Source organism: Melanaphis sacchari, unplaced genomic scaffold (genome assembly GCF_002803265.2).
Source record: "Melanaphis sacchari strain LSU unplaced genomic scaffold, SCAv2.0 Contig10_pilon_pilon, whole genome shotgun sequence".
NCBI lineage: Eukaryota > Metazoa > Arthropoda > Insecta > Hemiptera > Aphididae > Melanaphis > Melanaphis sacchari.
Genome location: NW_020270420.1, coordinates 2,522,775 through 2,546,162, shown reverse-complemented (window position 1 = coordinate 2,546,162; position 23,388 = coordinate 2,522,775). Strand labels below are relative to the sequence as shown.

General features: G+C 23.0%; 1 protein-coding gene across 3 annotated transcripts in view; it reads right to left on the bottom strand.

Annotated features, from left to right (window-relative positions):
* Positions 1-19,406, bottom strand: part of LOC112603710 (AF4/FMR2 family member 1-like) — a 137,186-nt gene extending 117,780 nt beyond the window's left edge. The window contains exons 1-3 of one of the 3 annotated variants that reach the window (XM_025352417.1): positions 19,225-19,406; positions 19,014-19,118; positions 7,874-7,963 (exon numbers count right to left, since the gene is read on the bottom strand). In XM_025352417.1, coding sequence (XP_025208202.1) covers positions 7,874-7,932 — 59 coding nt within the window. In that variant the 5' untranslated portion in view covers positions 7,933-7,963; positions 19,014-19,118; positions 19,225-19,406. Of the gene's footprint in view, positions 1-7,873; positions 8,150-19,013; positions 19,119-19,224 lie in introns of those variants that run through there. The other 2 variants (XM_025352416.1, XM_025352414.1) reach the window with 2 other exon arrangements.
* Positions 19,407-23,388: the final 3,982 nt, after the last annotated feature.

Genomic DNA, 23,388 nt, shown 5'->3' with positions numbered 1-23,388 from the left:
TTATTTCACTTATTATTTTTATTACTTTTAAATATCCGTCATAAATTGAATGAAAAAAAAAAGAAGTCGAGAATCTAAAATGCTCATAAATAGCTCAAAGAAGAAGTGAATAATTTGAAAATTACATCATTTCTAAAAAAGCTAATACGTGATATTATAATTGTTGAAAATATCAAGTATTTTTGTCTATACATCTTACAGTAATTCCTTTTTGAATACATAATAATAATAATTTCATAAAAAGTTTTGACTTTTGTCAATAAGTAGTTAAATAATTTGATTTGTAATTGTTATAAGTGAACTATATTAAAATTATATTTAAAACATGTCTCAAGTAATTTTTTTTTGGTAAATAAGATACTCGACTACGTATATCCATTTAAGACTTTCACTATGAAAGCCTAAACATGGTAATAGACATATGTATAATTGTTATTATGCCAAAACCCATGTGTGTGTATGTGAAAGCCATCCGATCGCGTAAAGAGCGCTCAATGATTACATGTTACATCTTTCAGAAGGCTAGAAATAAAAATCACCGTGCCAAATTCACGCCAAGTAACCTAATAAACGAAGAACAAACCGATTGTCACATATTTTTTCTCCTCTCGGTATCTCCAAAAATAGTCGAGATGATTCAATAGCACTACTCAAGATATTTGCGTCGGAATTTAATTAAAAAATAGACTCTTTTTCTTGTCATCCCGTAACGATGAATCCATTATAGTTTTATTTAATTCTTACATTTGGTAGTTTATTTTAATTACAGACGTATACATTTTTTTATTTATTTATATTATTGATGAAAAACAAAACAAAATGTTAAACATTATATTTTTCAATTTATAGAGATTTATATGATTTAATGGTACTATTGTATTTTTGTACTTTCTACTACAGCAGTTGAGTTTTGTAACTGACCTAATTCAATGGTGTCGTTGATGTAGGTTAAGGTCGCAACAGTTTATGGATATTTTTTATGGAAAAACAAGTTAATCCGGACAATTTAGTACCCAAGTTATATAATTTGACAACATTTTTAAATAAAAGATAAGAATCCCTTATCATAAAAATTATAATAAAATTATGTTATTCTAGGTTTATATCAATAAAAAAATTAGTTATAACGATTTTTTTCTATTTTATTTATATTATTATATAATTATGAAGTAAAAGATCGATTTGTGTTTAATTACTGCGCGCTGAGTGCTGACATGATATATTAAATTTAGATTCATTTAAGTACATATGGTGTGTTTGCCAGATTTCGCAAGCGTTCATTACAATCAATCATTTAAAGATTGTCTTGGACGTCGTGAAAACCAAACATTATAAATTTAAGTATCTTTTTGTTTTTACTAATTAATATTAATTAAAGTTGTTCATAATTTCCAAATTCAGAGACGGATCTCTTCTTAAGGCTCAAATATATACTTTGAAGTTTTAGGAAATATACTTTTTAAATTACTTAAAAATTAATTTTAAGCTATTAAAAAAAAAAAAAAACAACAGATTTTCTGTAATATATTTTTAAGTAATATTATCATGTATCTACACTGGAAAATATTAAAAAATTTTAATTAGTAAACATTTTTTTTATGACATAAAAGAAAATATTACTAACCAAATATTCATATGACCCCAAAAGTTCATTTTTAAAAATTACACATTGTATAATTATAATAATAGTAATGTATATAATATTGGTTTTACAATAATGTGTGTATGTTTTTTATATCTGTCATTTCATTAAGCCGTAAAACGCCACAATGTTCATTTTAAAGATAGTTTCTGTTGGAAACCTATTGAATTTATTTGTATTTTAAAAAGTATCAACATTTCTTAGTGCTTTTCTTAAATACTATGAAAAGTTATAGGAAAACTGATTTTGTTGTTTTATTTTAATTCAATAAGTTATAATCATTGACTTAAAACCTTCGATAAGTATTTAGCATTTTTAGGTAGATATGTATTTTAAAATTTTGGCTCTTTTTCTTACTTATAAACATTAAACATTAAAAATCTCAATCAAAAGTTTGATAATTTTGTACACTATTCCTTATAAGCTTTCTTATTGAAATGATAAAAAAAAAAAAACGTTAATATAAAATCACATACATTTTTAAGAGCGTTATTTGTTCAAATTTTATTACATTTAATAATCAAATGTAATAATAATAATTTACTTAAAGTACTCGTAATTTAAAAAGTATCAAAAATTTATATGCACAATTTTTTTTAAATATAAAAATTGGAAGGTCAAGTTTTGTAAACATCAAGAAAATAAAAAAATTCAATTTTAATAGCGAAAACTTGTATATTTAATAAGTTGTTTTTACATAAATATGTTGGTTTTATTTAACTATTAATATTCTAATCAAAGGTAGTTGTTATAGTTTAATTTGTTTTAAATTTTAATTATTTTATAAAACTAACAACGTAATTTTATACTTAAACACATAATTTTAACTTAAGCATAATTTGTATATAGGGTAGAATATTGAGTTGAGTACCCCTATAGATTAGTTCACCATGATATAAAATTACATAGCGTCTATCTGTACAATAAATTTAAAAACAAAGATAAATAATTTTTATACCAATCATATCATTCGAAAAATAATGATTTTGTACGGAATTCTATTTTCCTATTGAACATTATAAGTTTTATAAGACGTTCAATAATCAAAAACAAATTTTTATTTATATATTTTTGGGTAAATATATAGATAAATTAAATTCATTATTTAGATTTATATAGACTACAGAGAAAACCATATAAGTGATTTGTACATTCATTTTAGTATTAGAAATATAAATGGTTTATACAATTAAAATGTTCTTTCCTACTATTTTGGTAGAAATATTGGTATTTATAAACTTAAATACCACTATAAAATAAGATTAAAGCACTTAGCACGGAGTTAACTTTAATGCAACAGTAAATAAGAAACATTTGATGAAAATATATTTTTTGCATTTATTTTGATTTTTAAAATATTTAAATATTAGTGCATCTTCAATTCACAATAAAAGTTTATTTTTGTAATTTATAAATAATTTAGATTTAAATAATTTAAAGATTTAATCTTTATTTAATGTACAATATAGCAATTGGAATTGTATTTGTAAGTTTGTACTACTTATTAAAAGTTTTTACTTTCATATATTATGTTGAACATATTTTAATTATGAATATATTCGTGTTTTATTTCACTGTACTCTACTACTAGTTTACTGTTTTGACCCTTATACGAATATTTATAATTTAAAAATTATATTTTTAATTTATTATGAGTAACATGTTTATTAATTTAATTTTGCTGATAATTTAATAATAAATGATTTTAAATGAAGACGATGAGAAACAAAATAAATAATACATTTTGTAATAAATCGTCGGAATTAAAATTATTGTTTTATAGTAACAAATTTTCAGCATTTTGTATAAATTTCAATAGATCCCATAGATCCCATTTACGAAAAACAAAAGTAATAAATAAAGCTTTTTCAAAGAAAATAACTAATACAATTTTAAAATATAAATTCAAAAGTTATGTGTCAAATTTCTACTTAAGTGAGAAATTTTCATTTAATAAAATCAATAATAATTTACTTAAAAAAATTGTCTTTTCTTAAGTTTGTTATAAATAAACGTTAGTATTGTTTTGCGTGTTTATTTTATAATATCGAGTCTAAAAAAATGGGTTTAATTACAATGATTTATCTATGTAAATTAGTTTTTTAAATAAAAGTTTATTTATTCATAAAAATATCGAATACCTATGTTTTAAAGAAAGACAGATTTATCTACTTATAAATTAAGATCAATATAACTATTGTTTTTTTTTTAAAACTATATAAATGTACATACACATATTACACAATTTAAAGTTGTGATTCTACATCAAATAATAATGATTAGTACAAAAACATATTTTTTGTTATGAGTTGGATTTTTTGTGGTGAGGATAATCAATGGCCAAATTATTTAAAAAAAAGCTAAACTAAGATTACCTACTTTTTTTTTTTTTTTTACTATTTCATTGGTACCTCCTTATATTATTAATCTTCAACAAAATAGCTTATAATTTCAAAAATTTTATTTTTGATTAATTTCCATTAGATACTTACATTAAATACTACCTTAACACTTATTAAAATTTAATTCTATGTATATTAAAAGCTGCACAATGTATGTTCAATTTGTACAGTTGTAATTCAATACATTTAGTATCAAAACACTTTATACATGTTTGCTTAGTTATATACATAACAATTAAAATTTATATAAAAAAAATTAATGAATAACCATTTATAAAATGTATTTTTTATGTTATTTATTATTTAATGCAAATACAAAATATTACATATAAATATAAATATATATATATAACATAATATAGTGTACAATATATAATGGGCCCCACTGAGCAAACTCATGTTTTAATAATAATTATAGCAATTACAAATTATATTAAATATATTCATTAATTTAATTAAAAAAATATTTATACTTAAAATATTTAACTTATAAAAATATAAAAGGATAGAAAATTTATGATATGAAACATATATGTATATTATATAGTAGTCATTGCTCATTTTCTTGTATTAATTTTTAATTTTTTTATATTACGTCGCCTTTAATAATACTAATTAAATACTTGTAAAGAGTGACTAGGAAATAATGAAACTTATACTAGGTATGTAGAAAATAGTACAAAAAATATTCCTAAAAATATAAATATTAACTACTTATTAAGTGATACTAATATAGTTGATGCTATTTTGGTAAAACGATAATATAGAAGACATTTTTTAAACAAATTATATTTATTTAATCTAAATTAAAATAATCATTCAAATTTATTTTGTTATGAAAAACTAGTTGAAACTAGCGTTTATACTTAGTATGACAGGCACACTTATTGATCTATTATCTTATTTTGTAATTTTATTTTGTAAATCACTGTGGTCTAATAATAGGTACTGTCCAAACACATATATCCACATAAATCCAGAAGATTTTTTTTTGTACCTAGTAAATTTATGGTATAGGTAAGCATAAATAAGCGCTCATGGTAAGTCAATCGATTCCAAATTATCTTATCAAAGGTAATAAGTAACTAAATCACATAGAAACATTCATACACTTCACTAAGTTTAAAATATTTCTTAGAACACTCGTAGCTTAGATATTCATAATTCCAAGACAATGGTTTAAGTTATAATTTATAACAATTCTTAATAAACTTAAATTATGTTGTAACGATACATTTTAGACATCGACTTACAACTTAAAACGTTTTGGACATTCTCTAAAAAATATAGTTATTTCATGAATTATTGCTGATACATATATAAATATTAATTATTTATAGTAACTAATATTTTTTTTTAAATAATCAGTATACTCTTAATTTATTATTTTTAAATTCTAAATAATGAATTTTATATTATCCAATACCAATAATACTTAATAACTACTTAATCCTCATATGTTATGTTAATTATTTGTATACTTTTTAAATTAAATTCTAAGATATATCAAAATTTAAATATATATACAACTCTCCTAATATTATAATTCGTTGACATACCATTGTTTTAAATTAAACATGTTAATAATTACTAATTAGATTATCACTTAATCGAAATATGTATAATATATTTAGCAAATCATTCATTTGTGTATAGTAAAATTTATTGACGAGTTATATAAATTCTAAAGGTTAAAAACGACTTATTTAAATATCCCTAATTTCCATTTATTATTGTAGTTGAAGTGCTTATATGCATATCGATAAACGAAAATTTTATATCACCCGTGCTACAATAAATAAATTTTATCCAAATTATATAACAATAAAAATATGGGTAATAAGTCTTCCATAGCTTTTTTTTTTTGAACATGAGTAATATTTTTTTTTTTTTTTTGGTATTAAACCAATAAACAGTATTGCTATGTTAAATTTTAAAAAATAAGAGCAGATTTATAGAAATGCTAAAATAAATTATGAAGATAAAAAACCATAAAAAGATTAAAAGAATACGTGACTCTTCAGATACGTATTATTTTCAGATTCGTGGTCGTTTTCCAAAAATATTAGTAAATTATATATCTATCAATATCTATCAATTTTAAAATTACGTGTATGGAAAAATGCTAAATCGAGATTATAGTTATTTTGTTGATGAAATAAACTTCATAGATAATAGCACAAATTTTTATAAAACTTTCAAATAACTTTTTATAATTTTGAAAATTGGTATATAACTTGTTCTAAACAAAATGATTTAAATTGATATGAATAAGTCTTTTAGCTGGGAATCATTTGTAATTCGTAAAACACTAATTTTAGATTTTGAGAGGATCGAAAAATATATTGATTTTACAATGATATATATTTTTTATTTTTTTTTTTGGGGGGCAGTCAAAACAGTTCAATTTTCAACTTTAAATGTTGTTTTGGATATCAAATTTTAGTTGATGTTTGGGAGAAAGAGGTCAAAAGTAAAAAAATTGCGAAAAACAAAATTTTTTATATAAAACTAGTATTTGAAAAAATCTATTTTATTTATTTTATTATAATTCAACAATTATTGATAAATAAAATTTTTACCAAATGTTAATGTTAACATTTCATAACTTAATTTTTTTTAATATTTTAACTTCTTTTAGTTAAATAATATATCATTTATCAATAAAAATATCAAAAAACATATTATGTGATAACTTAGTGATATAGACTGACAGATCATCACTTAGAATCATTTTTTGTATGCAATTATATATCATTGAATTAAAATTGAACACATCTATTGCATCAGTGACCCATTCGTTACCTACTATAGAGTAGAGGAGATATTAACTTGCCTATTTTTTGTTAAATTTGATGTTATCTGTTGTTTATATGGTGATATAATTTGTTACTGTGATAAACGCGTAAATAAAATTTAATAATTATTTATAATTATTTTCTTGCAATTCAAAAAAAAAATGTTATTAATGATCCAATATCTTTCCAAATTAGAAAAATTATGTACATTTTTACAATGTGTAAAATGTGTTAATACACAATGAAGTAAGTAATAGTTAATAACAATTTAAATATAATATATTGTTAATAAATAATATAAAATACACGGCTAAGTGATATAAGTAGCCATCGCTCAAAGAAGCTCTTAATAGTTTTATTAGTTATTATAAGTTAAAATTTCGTTATGAAATAAGGAGTCTTTTAAAAAAAGCTTTTCTTTTATATATTGAGTGATTTAGTATTTAATATACCAATTCTACAATAGTTAAATGAGGTAATATTATTTAATATAATGAACTGAAACCTGAAGAATAAAAATTGATTTTAGAACTAGCAATTTTAACTTTCTAACAAGTTTTTTGTTCTTGCTGATATCAATTTTGATTATTATTCATTATTTTAAAGATAATATCATAAACTTTTTATATAGACAAATCACATAGTATTTTAATTTATTTTGATTTACGTGAATGAGTATAAAATCTAAGCATAGGTTTGAATATTAATAATTATTAAATCTACAGTATTATGTTGTGTTTAATTCAATATATTTATAAAATTGAAAAAAATTGAATTTGCTAAAAATTTACTTTGGAATGTCAAAAATTGTCGTTAGTTAGGGGGACGATACTGTTGGCTGTTGCCTACTGTGACAACACGTGACGTCATGAACAGCTGTTGGACTACGTAACTATGACAGTAATATGAATACCTACTATATTCCTATTCCTATTCTTATTATCTATTTCTCCACCATTGGTATTGCAGAGTATATCGATGATTGAGAAATTTAAACTTCACGTGTGCGGTAAAAAATATGAGGTACTCACTTGACTTTTAGTGGCGTAGCTCCTTTCAGCATGTACTCCCTTGGGTTGTCCCAAGACATCTTGCTATGGGCACGCAGTTCGTCTGGTGGCCTATACATTTGTGTATAAAAAAAAAAAAAACAGTAACGGTTAATTAAAAAATCACTGTTAATACATAAGGCGAACCGCAGCGTAGTAAGGGATTGCGGGGGCAAAAACTGCCCCGATATCGAATAAAATATCACTGATAAAAATATACAATAAAATATACACTGTAAACACACACCGTTGTGACGCGCGCGGCGAGAGAGTAGTTTCCGCAAACTGGATTAGCGGCGTGTTGAACGCGGATAATCAGAAAAGTCGTAGCGACCGACGGCAGTCCCCACTACTCACGCAAACACCGTTTTACAACGATGACGAAGGTAATGTAACATCGCGTACGTTTTAATGACATGTTATACGGACATGAAGGGTTCCCGCCTACTATCTACGATGATGTACTAAAGTAGTTAAAAATATAATACAATAAGCTATTTCAAATTTGCATTTTTTTCAAAAATCGCAAAGTTTGAAGTGGCAATAGCCTAAAAATATATTGACTTTAAATTTCTTAAATATATGTTATATTTTGTTGAATAAAGAATTATCTATCGTTTTAAAATTTAATATAGTACTAGTATTAACATTATTACTACTAATTACTAAGTTATACAAAAATTATAGTTATAACATCTATATAGAAATCTTACTAAATGTATAAATATAATTTATATAAAAATAATATTTCTTTATAAACACCTGATAATAACATAACATTAGCACTAATATTTTTGAAATACGTTTATAAAGAAAAATAATTGATAATGGCAATTATTATTTAAAACTAAGATAACAAAAAAAAATGTAATATAAAATACTGATTCTTTCTTAAATTTTAATATTTTAATATTTTTAATTCTATCCTTTAAATATATTAAATAAGTCCCATTTTAATTTTTAATTTATGAATAATTATTGCTAATTCAGAATTAATTGTAATCTCTAATTAGATAAAAATAATATTAATTTTCTTATACAAAAAATGCAACCATTTAAAAAGGATACCAAATGTGATTTCTAATAACTTGTCAGTTGTCTTGAGTTTAATTCTAGGGCTGAGGTATACATATAATATTATTATTTAAAGATACCCAATTAACAAATTATTATGATCGAATTGAACGATAATAACATTATTTGTGATATATAATTGAATTATTTTTAAAATTTTAATTTTTAATTAAGATAAAATTATTAGTCAATAATATTAAAAGAATTGATATAAAACCTATTTTATTTTCAATGACCTAGACCCACAGTATATTTGTCAGAGGCGGAGCTACGGGGTGTGCCAAGTAAGTATATTGACACACCCTATTTCAAAAAGTATACACTATGATCACATGAAGTATACATTATTCAATATAATCATACAAATTAGAAGTTATTAAAAAACAATTTGATAAAGTAATTAGTGAAATGTAATTTTAAAGCTTAGATTAATTAAATTATTATGTTTATTTTTGAAATATTGCAACTTGAATATTTGATAAATCAAAATATAATATAATATATAATAATACACACAGGTAATTAAACATAAACTAAATGCAATTTTATGTAATGAATAAAATTAAAAATACTTAAATGCAAATGTATTTTTGAAAAATAATCATTAACTTTGATTGTCATTATTTATTTTAAATTCCAAATTTTATTTCCAAAGTTTCCAGTAAATATTCAATAAATATTACAAAAATAAATTTGAATTAAATTATTTTCAACAACATAATTTGTATGAGTATGATTTAAATGATATTCGAGCTTCAATCTTGGTCAAAGTTACAATTTATGATAATAATATAGAAAGTATCAAAGAAATTATGGCATTTACTTAGGCATTTACTAATTTTTAGTTTTTAATCCATTAAACGAATTATTTTTTGATATCAAATGTAATTAATTTCTTATTATAAAAATCTAAAATATAATTTGTTTTATCGATTTAAAAAAAAAAGTGATATTTCACTATACGAACGATAATTAATAAAACAATATTGAAAAACCTATTGTAAATGTATATTTCAATATACTTAATTTAATTTACCTACCTATATTGAAAGTATACAAACAAATCTACAAAATAAATTCGTCACTTTTACTTAAAAACAATTGTTATTTTTAAAAATAAAATTCAAAATATGATCAATTTATTAAGAACAATAATTAATTATAAAGAGTAAATAAGTAAATTATGCACCTAAATATATTGCGATTAACAATCAGAATTTATTAATTAACTTGTCAAAGTTTAGAGTATTTGTAATCTATACATAAAAAAGAAAAAGAAATCAATAGGAAAGTGAAAGTCAATATTTTATTGCCTATACCTATATTTAATAAAATCTACACTGAAAAAATATTTACAATTATTAGTTTTAGATATTTTATTTATTTATTTAATACTTAGAAAATATATCTAATATACTTAAACTATAAAACTGATGGCAATTATAAGGATAAATAAATATTTTATTTAAAAAAAAAAAAACACATTGAAGATAATATGATAAATTTTAATATTATTTTCCTGTTGGCATGCAGAGATATACATGTTTCCATCAACATATTTTATTTTCCAATCCTACATTATACTCGATATTTTAGTGTTTGTGCACCAGTTGTGATAATAATTTTTATTGCTTGATTACAATACGTATACTGACGGCAATAATATTAATTACAATACAATACAAAAAAAAGATTTATATCGTATTACTCTTGTTTATTATTGAGTATTTCAACACAGTAAGGAAAAAAAACAATTGAATAGATATGATATTCCATTTTATAAACTTATAAATTTCATTCAATTGCAGTATTTTGTAAAAACTAATTTTTCAATATACAGCCTTAATTAATTTAAAAAATACCTACAATTAATTTTAACAAAATATTTAAAAAAACAATGATTGAGTTTTTTATCAAAACACATAATTATTATTGTACTTTGTACAAAAAGAAAAAAACATAAGTTAAACAATAAATGTATAGTTCAAATAATTATATTAAATTTTACTGTACGAATCTGTATTTAAAACTATATTAAATACATTTTATGCAATTGAAAAAATAGTGTTTATAATTTTACATAGTATTAAAATATTTCAAAACTTCAACAAATATGTAAGTATATTATTCTATATATTATTAAAAGTTTTTGAATAATTGCCAATAAAAATGTTAAATATAATTTCCAAGGGAACAAATGAACTAAAACTTTAGAAAATCATAAGTTTAACGGCTTATAATTTAATGTAGTAATTATTTAATTGTGACTTAATTATAAAATTAATTGTAAAAGTGAATAAATTGCTAATTGATTATTGTATAGATCGTACAAAAAAACATGGAGATATATTTGTCAACAAATTACAATAGAAAAGCTGGAAGTAAACATTTAATCGTGAATTGTTTCTAAAATAAAATATTTACTCTACCTTTATTTGTCCTCGAAAAAATAGTCATATGAGACAGGTGATTTCCTGTGTAAATACAATGGTCTAAACACCATGAAAACCCACTTGGCATAAACTCACTTTTGAATTGGGACTATTGGGATATGTCACGGACTTTTTAGAAGAATAGTATAAACTACCGTGATAACTGTTTATGTTGTTTTTTCGGTTTTAAACATACAAATTTTGAGTAAATTTGCCACTTATTTATAAACCATACGTAAAACATGATTTTATTTATTTTATACTTTTAGATAGTACCTCAATTATTTGACTAGCCTCTGTGTATTTATTTTATCTACCATAAAATACCCCAAAAACAATTGTTAATAGGAAAAATATACTAAGTTAGCCACTAGAAGTCTTGGTATAGTATATTTTCCATAGTTTCAGTTTTTTATACAGGTATCTTTAATCATAATGATTAGTTTGATCAACAATATTTCAAGATATTTTTCTAGGAAGTAAGCAAATAATATTTCAGAATAAAATAATGTTAAATGTATTTAACCATCGATTAAATGAACTATAAATTGTAAACATTTTAATCATGATTCGTTTATAAAATTAATGTAGGTAGTAATGTTATAAGATGTTAGTATGTTATACGAAATTAAAATGATAAATTTTCCTTTTAAATAATGAATTTAAATTGTCTTTTAAATCATGGTTTCTATCAAATTTAAATAAACAGTAATTATAAAAGATAAATAACTGTAAAAATATAATTATTTAAAATTTGAAAACTATAGTTTCATTTTCTTATCTCAGCACAAAAAAAAAAATTTAAATCAAAATTTATTTTGTTAAAGACAATAACACAACGTAATTTAACATTATTTATTACAGTATTTTGTTAGTAGCGCATACAGTGGTTCAAAAAAAAAAAAAAAAAAAAATGAAAAGTTTTTATTAACTAATAACTAAGTATAGACAATTATAATTTAAATAATTTAAATATATTGTTAACATACAACTAATCTTTTTTCAGTTACAACAAAACAAAAACAATTTTATGAGTTAGTTTTGTGTTTTATATTTAGTGAGCTATATTCTGCCGGGTGGGCTTCAAATAGAAAATCAATTATATAAAATATAAAAATAACTTGCCATTACTTGCTAATTATTAGCTATTTTAGGTAAATATTTGGAGTTTATTGGGTAAAGTAGTTGGGCCAAGTTTATAGATATATTTTGTTGATATGCTTGATTAGTAAATGTAAATTTTAATTATAAGATAAGCTCATTTCACCATACAATTTAAATGTAGTATTATTATTTTATCCTTATAAATGTTATGATAATATTAAATCATAATATAATTCATCAATATATTTAGGTCAGATTCTTTATTACCTACCGAATGATTGCAATACCTACGTTACATACATATTTAATTGAATTAAACTAATTCTATTAAACAATAAAATCAAAACCTACTAAAAATATAAATTTATTATATTGATTTAAGTCCTAATTTAAATAATTATTGTAATAATCTAGTTTTAAAGGCAATTTTCCCATTTGTCTTCCTAAGGAGGAAAGGAAGTTTTATTGCATTGTAAACATTTTATTCTACTATTATTTTTATTTTCTCGAATTTATATTGTCCTGGCATTGCACCAACAGGACACAAAATGAGAAATCGGAAGCAATAAAAATGCTATTTACTTCATCGATTTTAAATAATAATTAATACATTTATTAATAACTTGATCTGGTAAATTATATTAAAATATATATAATCATTATATTTTATAGAATTAAGTTTAAACAGTTGAATAAATCAAATTATTTTGTATTTGTTGTAATTTATAAAAACTAATGAATAAAATAAGATTTAATAAAAAATTTAGTATAGGTAAAAAGGTTATTTATTGGTTAAATAAGTTGTTAATTTACATTTAAAATAAAATGTTTAACAAGATAATTAAAAAATCTGGATATTATATATAGTATTAAATAGATCTTAAAATTTAACACTTATGTATTATTTCATTCATCTCACAGTGACTAAGCACTTGCATATCATTATTATAAATTTTAACAAAAACTCTGATTAAAATTCATGTAAAGAAATTTTAGGACTTTTTTAAATGTTAAGTTATCCGTAAAAAAATTAACGATCAAGATCTTTAAATATGTATTGAATATATTATTTATGTGTATTTTATAGAATAACCTTGTATTCAAATGTGAAATATCTAAAGTAATAAACATCAAATTAAATTTAAATAAATCTCAAAAATAATATCGTGTTATTTAAAAATTGAATATTATTCAAACTTAAATTTCTATGCATTTAATACATTTATTTATTTTTAATTATCATGATTAGCAATTTGGCGTGATATAATATGATAAAAATTGTAGTAGGTATTATATTTTTAGGTCACAGGAGTAAAATTCTTGAATTTTATATTTTTTTCTTAGTTTATAGCACTGTTTAAACATTTTTATTATTAATACAAATATTATTAATCAATTATAAAAATATTTAAGTTCAAAATTACAAATTAATTATTATTTTATTTAAAACTATTAACTTATAATTTTTTCTCCAAAATAAGGTTTTGTAATACATTTTTTAGACAGTAATTGTTAAATGATCAATATTATTCAAAAATGATTTATTAGATAAAAATACGTTTAAAATTTAGGTACACCAGAAAACAATTGTATTGATTAAAATGTATCTACGATATATATATATTTTAAAAATCACTGTAACAAACAATATCTTATTTCACTTAAACGACAGCAAATTACAAAAACGACGGTCATATTTTTGTTGAAAATAATAAATTCAAATAATTCAAAAATTAAATTTTTTTATCAAAATTTAACTTTATAACATATTATTATTACTTTGATTGAGATATGGCAACGTAGGAATAAACCTGTGCAATCTGATTGATTTGCATGAACGAATAAATCGCATAACAATATAATATAAGTAACGATATGGTTAAGGTAATGGTAAACGGGGGTTCAACCTTACAGCTTTATACACTATGCAGTGTGCATACATGACACATCCAGTTTTTTTTTTAAATAAATTAATTTTATTGTAAGAACAAGTGGGCCTTGATATAACTATTACACTCGACCTTACGGTTAGGTTAGTTTAGAATATATGTTATTTATAACAAAAATAAAATTATATAACTACTATTGTACTCTTAAAATTAAAATAGATCCTAATTAATCACCTATGATCTATGTCAATAAATATAAATTTTAATATACAGCTTATACAAAATACTACATAACAAAAAATACATTTTTAATATAAAGAAAAAAGAAAATATTTACTATTATCTATTATGTTTCAAATATGAAAATAATCGTATTAGGACTTCATATCATAGGTTATTGCTGTAAGCTTAAAATTATTAAACTTTAATATATTTTATGCTTTATTTAAAATTATGTAATTAACGTATTACATTTCGTACGGATATGATTTTAAACATGCAATATTTAGAATTACTTGAATATCTGCGTATAATCTAACAAACCGTTACTATTAACGATAAATATATTAAAGTTTTAGGAAAAAACAATAGTGTAAATTTCAAATAAAGAGACTTTATAACTGTCTTATAAGGTTTAATATAGAAATTAGAAACTTATTAAACTCCAGTTGACCTTTCAAGTATCCATACACCCGTCATTCTAAAATTGCAATGAGATAAATGTGTTATCGAGTTACTGCCGTACAGTTAACTAATAAAATACATATGATGTTTTTGTAGTTGAATAAAATTTAATTAAAAACATTTGTTTATTAACCACAATACATATATTATTGATAAATCCTATATACACCACACCATCATAACTATATTACATTCAACAAAAATTATCAACATTTTAGAAACGCTTGTAGTTTGAACAATTGACAGTTTTTTAACTATCCATATTTAAATATAAATGTTAGAATTATTTTACACCGTTTAACATACATAATTTATATATAATATATGAATACATATATATAGAAGGAAAACACCTGCAAGCATCTAATGATCTATACTAATGTTGACTTAAGTAAAGTTATGATGTTTTAAATAAAATTAATCTGTTTAAATTTTGTTATAGTGTATAAGTAAAACATCAATCAACTAATATTTAGGTATATAGCTATATTATAATTTTTTACTTAGTTTTGTAAAAATTTTTGAATATTTTAGGGGAATTCAATTTTGGATATACCAGTTCAATTGAATGAGTGATAAGCTCTTTAAAATTTAATCAATAATATTATTAATATTTAATACTTGCATTCTATAAACGTTCCATTGGATAAGAACATTTTATTAGGTTTGATAATATTAAAATATTAAATAATTCGTACAGATTCTTATATAAATATAAATTTAAATTTTGGACGAATTAATAGAAAGTGTACTTGTAACTAAATCAATTCTTTTAAAACTAAACTATCTGTATGTTAATCATTCTATTATAAAGTATGTTTAGATATTACCTATTTTTTGAAAAAAAAAAAAAAAAAATTTAAAAAATAAACAATTATCTAAACATATTTTTAATGTTAATTATTTTTTAAATTTATTTATAGAGTATAGTATAATTTTATGGCAAAAGCGTTTTTGTTGTAAAAAAATGCAATTACACCACATTTTTCACTATTTTCCATTTTGTTAAAAATATTATAATAGGTTTATTAAATAAGTTATTAAATTTATTCCTTTTCATTTTTTAGTACTGAACTGTTTCTTTTTAATTATTAATATAAACACCTATATAATGCACATTATATATCAGAATCTATTATTTAAACATTAAGTGATTAAGTATTATTTCACTTTATTTTAAAAAGTATTTAGCAGTAGTTACACAAAAAAATGTATCTAAGATTTATTCATTAATACTCAATAAAAATATTATGTATATAAACATTAAATGCTTGTCTTTTTCCTCATAAAAATTAATGAGAACATAAACACGTCATACTTAAAAGCAAAATTTTTGTCAATGATTTTGCTTTCAATTAAACTTTTATTTTTTTAAATTCTAGATAAGAAATATATTATTTATACATGAAAAAAAGTCTTATACACTTATGTTACTGGTGTTAAAATTTAGAATTCAAAATTCTAAAGATTTAAAAAAATATTTGTTTTATATATTTTTTTATTTGAATAAAATTAAAAATGCAGTTAAGCAATTTTCTCTAGAACAAAAATAGATACAAATCATAATGTTATTATTATAATTGTCTAATTTGAACTAAAAAAATTAATAATGCTTTCTTTTTTAATCTCATAGAAAAATAATTTAATTTTTCATTCTTTAAAATATTATATGATAAAACAAATAACATTACATGGACCTGTATTACCTACAGAATATAGATAACACTACTATCATAAAAGCATCAGCAAAATATTTTAATTTTTGGCGCATTCTTAATTATTTTTTAAATAATGTAATATGTACATTGTACACTATAATAGGTACTATATATTTAATAAAACTTTATTATTTATTGATTATATTATGGTTGGTTTATGGATATATGGTTCACTCCTCGCTTAAGTATCTATTAGTTATATTATTAAGTATGTTTTATTATATATGTATATTATAAAGTATATAGTTTATGTTATTTTTCTTTTATAATAGTTTTAAACCATCTAACGGTCACTTTTTTACTTCCGTGTCATATTATACCAATATCTATTTATAGGTTGCGTATATTATATATATATATACATACTGCATACTTTCACACTTGTCTCTTTGTATACTAAACTATACATATTATAATATGTTCATAGATGTTTTATATATAATATGATTTAATATGCCTTTTCTTCTCATCGTGGACCCCACGTTATACACGTAATATATATTATACGTTATTGTATTTAATGCTTACACGGAAAATCAAAACAATATTAATGTATAGGTACTACTGTAAGTCTGTTTCGTGTTTATCTACAAGTTTAGTTCATGTGATTCATTTACGCACTTAAGTCTCAAACAAACCGTCAACATCTCATATGTACTTTAATTTTTGGAAATGGAGAAGAAATGACCAAGGACGGCCATTGACCTCTATAAAAACCGGTAATAAAAATACAGGACGTCTGGTTGTCATTTTTTCATACTTGTACACGTATACCTAACTGACCTTATTCATAAGTCAATTTCTTACGGTTAATAAAACAAGAATAATATGCAAATAAATGTACATCGAGGAACAAATTAATCAACTAAAATCCACATGTCTTTTAAATATAAAAGTGTTTTTGATATTTAAAAACAATTAAAAAATCAAAACTTATAAACCAAATTTTAATTTTATGTTAGAAGTAGGTGATTCAAGATTTTTTAAGCACGAATTAAAAATATGAAAATGAGGATGATATTTCAAAATCGTCTAAGATACTAAATCTATTTTAAATAATATAAAAGGGATTAAAGAATTCCTAAGTCATAAAACATTATTATTATTCAAAGGAGGATGTGGATATCATTAAGGAAACATTTGTTTTTCACAATTTTTTTAAATAAAAAGTGCGATGATATTACCATGTATACAATATACAAATTAAGCATAGTCTAAAATAAATAAATATATTAATTTATTTTATCAATATTATCATCTTATTTCAATATTACTTAAATACAAAGAAATTATTAGCTAAATCGATTAACATTTTCCAGGATAATGGATGTTTAAAAACACTGTATAGTATTTGAGATTTTATTCTTTATTTAAATCATATATATTTTATCCATTAACAAAAAAACATTTAAAATGTTTCCGTTGTTTAAATTTTAATATAGAAATGTTCAATGGATTCAATTGAAAAAAAATTCAATATTGTATAATTGCGTGGTACTTTCACAAAGTAAATTTATCCCCTCTTACATGACACGTATTCATTCGTGCAGGTGTTCTCAAAACGCATAGACATATTATAGTGCTTATGTAATGTAAACGTTATAGTTGATATGGTTAACTTTTTGATAAATACTTTTGTCAATTTATAATACTTATTTAGGTACTATAAACCACTAATTTGTATACAAAATATTGAAAACAATAATCAAAAATAATAATAAGAGGACACAACAAACTCTCTCGTCAAATACGGATTATAACAAGTAATAATGAGCTGTGGATGGGTTGTGGATGCAAAACGTTTTACCAAAGTTGTACCTACTACAGTCTATATATAATATAACTCAAGGGTGGCCAAACTCTTTTTGATGATGATCTATTTAGAATATTTTTTTTCAGACATTTATTCAACTATTGCTGACTGTATTTACTGGAATATAATAAGAGGAGGATTTATTATTAATAAAAATTTTAACTAAGGAGAATTGACTTTTAAATCGTCTGTGATCGATCGGTCGATTTCAATCGATTGTTTAGCCGCCCCTGGTATATACTATACAGTATAATGGAGTGTAATACTGTGTATATGTTTTCTTTTACAAAACAGTTTGATTGCCAACAGACAACACTTAAATTTAAAAGTGCTTTATTTGGTTTCGCGCGGTTTGCCAATAATTGATTTAATAATTATTAGTCGATGATAAACAGTGTAGGGGATTACCACAGTGAATTTCACGACCTTGCACAATAGCCCCGTGACGTCACCGCACAGCAGGGAAAACCGCAACCGTGGTTGCCCTTTATTCGCGTTACCGTACGTCTGTACCTATATAATATATTATTATACGCTATTAGATTTAAAAAAATACCCTACACCCCGTGTATTATATACACATTTATTATACTATTTAGTATGATATATAGATAAGTACCACTTATAATAATGCAATAATACCACTGCACACACGAGCGCGCTCACGTAAACAAACACGCGATAAACGCCAAGCGGGCGCGCGCGCCCTCGTCACACGCGGTCGCACAAGAGCGAAAGAAAGTTGAAAAAAATATTTTAAAGAAAAAGAAAAACGGACAGCGGCGGCAGTGACGACGACGCGTCGCAGACTGCGCGCGTGACGCGTACGACGACGTCGAAAATACGCGCGACGGACACACGAGCGTCGACCGCGTGACGATGTTATCGTATGCGCCGCGCTCACATTCGTCGATAGCCTGCCCGTTACAAGGCTGCAGGTTGTCGAGCAGAAACGGCGGCGGTACTCGCGTACAAGTGGGAAAACGCGACAGCGACGGCTCTCAATATCCGTCGTCGTGGCGTCGTCGCTAACCGCCCCTCCCACCCGACCGCTTCACGAAGCTGAAATTTTTTGCGCGACGTTTACATAATTTACCTGTGCGCCGCCACAGCCACCCAACCATAACTATATTATGATTTTTCGTCATATATCGCGCACATAATGTTATTATTATTTACTAACGTAATCGTTAGTGCGTATCTACCATCATCGATATTAAATATATGGCTAATTATGAGCTGCTGCACAGTAGGGAAGTATATTTTACGATTTTCATTTGTTGTGAGGCAGAACTGGTAGAAGCAAGATCCGAGAAAATAATAAAAATAAAAATCTCCCTTAGCCCCTTTTTTTTTAGCATATTGATAAAAAATTATTTTTTGTGGAAATCACTCAGCTATATACGAGTAATAAAAGTTTCAAGTGTACCCCCTAGCCATGGAAAAACAATTTTCGATTGCTCGACTTCTTGAGCGTCATCTAAAAATACGAAATAATTTGCGACTTTGATGAATTTCGTTAACCTTCATAAAAAAATTAATGTGGCTTAACGTTAAACTTTTTTTTTTAATTTTTGGAAATATATTTGTATTGAATAATTAAATCTTATATACCTATAAATTGACTTTAATTTTAAAATTAAAAATGTTAATAAATTTTTAATTGTTAAATAGTTGGCAAATGTTTCAGATTTTGATAAATTTAGTCAACATTTTAAATTCAAACGCTTATAAAAAAAATATCTAACTGTATTATTAATATGTTTTAATTAATATTAGAAAAACTTTTAAGGAACCTTTTATTAATTATCATGCTTTTTTTCGAATAAAAACTTATAAAGGTTGAACAATTTTAACGTTTTGTTTTTAAATATGTATCCCCAAAATATTTTTAGAATGTTATCATCTTGGTTACATCCCTCAATTATTATTATGCGATGTCTAAACCGGATTTCGGTTTTAATGAATGTCAAAATACATTTTTCACTTTTTAACCATTACAAATATTGTTCTGTTCGTGTCATTCGATTGTAACAAATCACGAATTAATATTACCCCGGATACATTGCCATTGTTTTTATTTTATTTTGGACCGCTAATTGTTTTTTTCTTACAATACTAAATCGTAAAAACTGTTTTCGAGAATATTATAAAATATAAATCCATAAATTATTTAAAACTGGTTTCAAACCCAAACATATATATTATTAATTTATTTATTTATATAATGGTTTAGAAAGGTTGTAAGACTATACGTAAACGTAACTGTGTAACCTAATACCGTTAAAATACTTTGAACAATTTCATAAATTTGAAAATTGAAATGAAACTGCGTTTGAAAAAAAATAACAATACGCTATGAAATTTAACCAAGGTTAAAAAGTTTAAATTTAAAAGTTAACCAAGGTATTTTGTTTACAATATCTATGTTATAAAGACTAAATCCAACGAAAAATATTATACAAACTAAAATAAACACATTAATAGATACGTGCAGTTCTATTGTAGAATAAAAAGTATGTTTACGTTAAGATAATGTACATAGTTAATAACAACAATACTATGGAATAATATTTATATTTTGAAATCGGAATTTAGTCTTAATTCATACATCGAGCCAACATTATAGCAACTAAAATCCTAAATGTCTACTAATAATTTATATGATAATTTCATGTAAATTCATCGTTAGGTTTGATTAAGTTAGATAAAAATGAATAGGTATAATGATTAAGGTCAAAAAGTTTATGACCTTTAAAACACTAAAAAATACATGCAAATATGCCCAATAAATATCAAAATATGTCCTTAAAAAATTAAATATATTATTTTAAAATTTTATTACTGATCAAAAATGTATTCTAAATTAATAAATAACCCATTAAAAATATAGGTAAACAAATTTTCGGTAGTCGAGCAGTACCGGAATATTTAATTTAACTCTTGGCATTTTTAATGAAAATAAAATGCGTATATTAAAATAATTCAAAAACACTGAAGTCTACATAGTACCCGTGGGTCTTGATACACTGGCACATCATACACTAAATTAAAAATTTCATAAAGTAAATCATTATGTCTTATTGGCATCATCACTTTATCGCAATTATGGGCCCATAAATATGATTAAAAAATGTTAAGGAAAGATGAGTAAGTAATAATGATAAGTTAATAATATAAACCAGGGTTAATATACGCGTATAAATCGTTTACTTCGATACCTACTATAATTTTTCGCGTATATCAGAAATATAATGAACTTAAAATAAATACGTCTGCGATAAGATACTGATAATTATTTATAATAGATTGATATGGGTTTGCAATAATGTTATATTTAAGTTATTTTTTTGGCAAAATATGCATTTATTCATAAAAATCCCAAATAATTCAAAAATATGCAAAATAAAATTGAATGTATCTGATTCTATGTTATACAAAACCAATCTATTACTGGTTCTACAATGTGACGGCTAAAAGAAAAAATATGTACAAGTCATAAATATCCTAACCCTATTAATTATAATATTTTAAGTTTCTTATAAAATAGGTATATTCTTGAAATCTTATGTTCTCTTTATCTTTAAATATTTGTAATACGATTTTTAGAGTGAATTAATTCACATAAAAAAAATAATATTTTACAAATTTATTTTCCAAGAACTACTATTGATTTATATGTAAATTGTTTTTTTTTTTATTTTCATTTTAATAAGTAATTACCAGTTATATATAATTACCAATTTTAATGTATTAAATATTTTTATGCGCTATAACAAAAATGTTATATAAATATTTATTTATTAACTTATACTATCGTAAAATTATCCGAGTATTGAACGTATCTATTATTAATATTATCTAATATAAATACCTACATAAATTACTGTTATTTCGTTTTTAAGTATCAGTTTCACTATACCTGTCAAGGAGGGTAGGGGATGAAAATTGAGTGTACGTTGAAAGTCCGTGTAAATGATCGATGCGTTGAAAATACCTTACCGTAAAAGTACACTATTACAAATTATAATATACTATACATAATACAAATACGTACACTATATAATGCCCACATAAATATACGATATCCATGTCTATCTTAATAGTTTACATCATAATACAACATAATTTAATAATTGATATAGAACTATCAATAAAAAGATAAATTTAATCTTTGCTCATTTTAATTTCAAATACTACACTAGTTAGCCTAATTAGCTATTGATAGTTACTAAATATATAAGTTAATAGATCGATGATGAGTATAATGCAAATGTGCAGGTTTATCGAACTACACTCCTTACCTAAATCAAAATATTCGAATGACATTCGAACCAACCAATCAATAAAACTCATAAATAATAATTATTTTAGTTGACAATTGAATCGAAATACCTACTTGTGATAATCATACATTTCAATTAATTTAGTATTAAAACGAGATTATTATCCACACAACCAATTTAGAAATAAACCTAAGTACAAATTTTTAAATAGTTATTTTTTTTTAATTTATACTATGCAATATTTAAATTTCAGCTATTTATAAATTTTGTTAAACAAAACTAATTTTTATACTATTGTTTAATAATTTTGAAAAAATTAATACTTTTATATTATCATTTTAAAGTATTGTAGCTATATATTATTATTATTATTATTATTATAAAAACAATTAATTAAATATTAAAAACACAAATTATTTTTCCCATCTAATATTTGTTAATAAATAGGTGTTTATGTAGACTATGATTATTATTCATTATCTTTCTGATTGATCAAT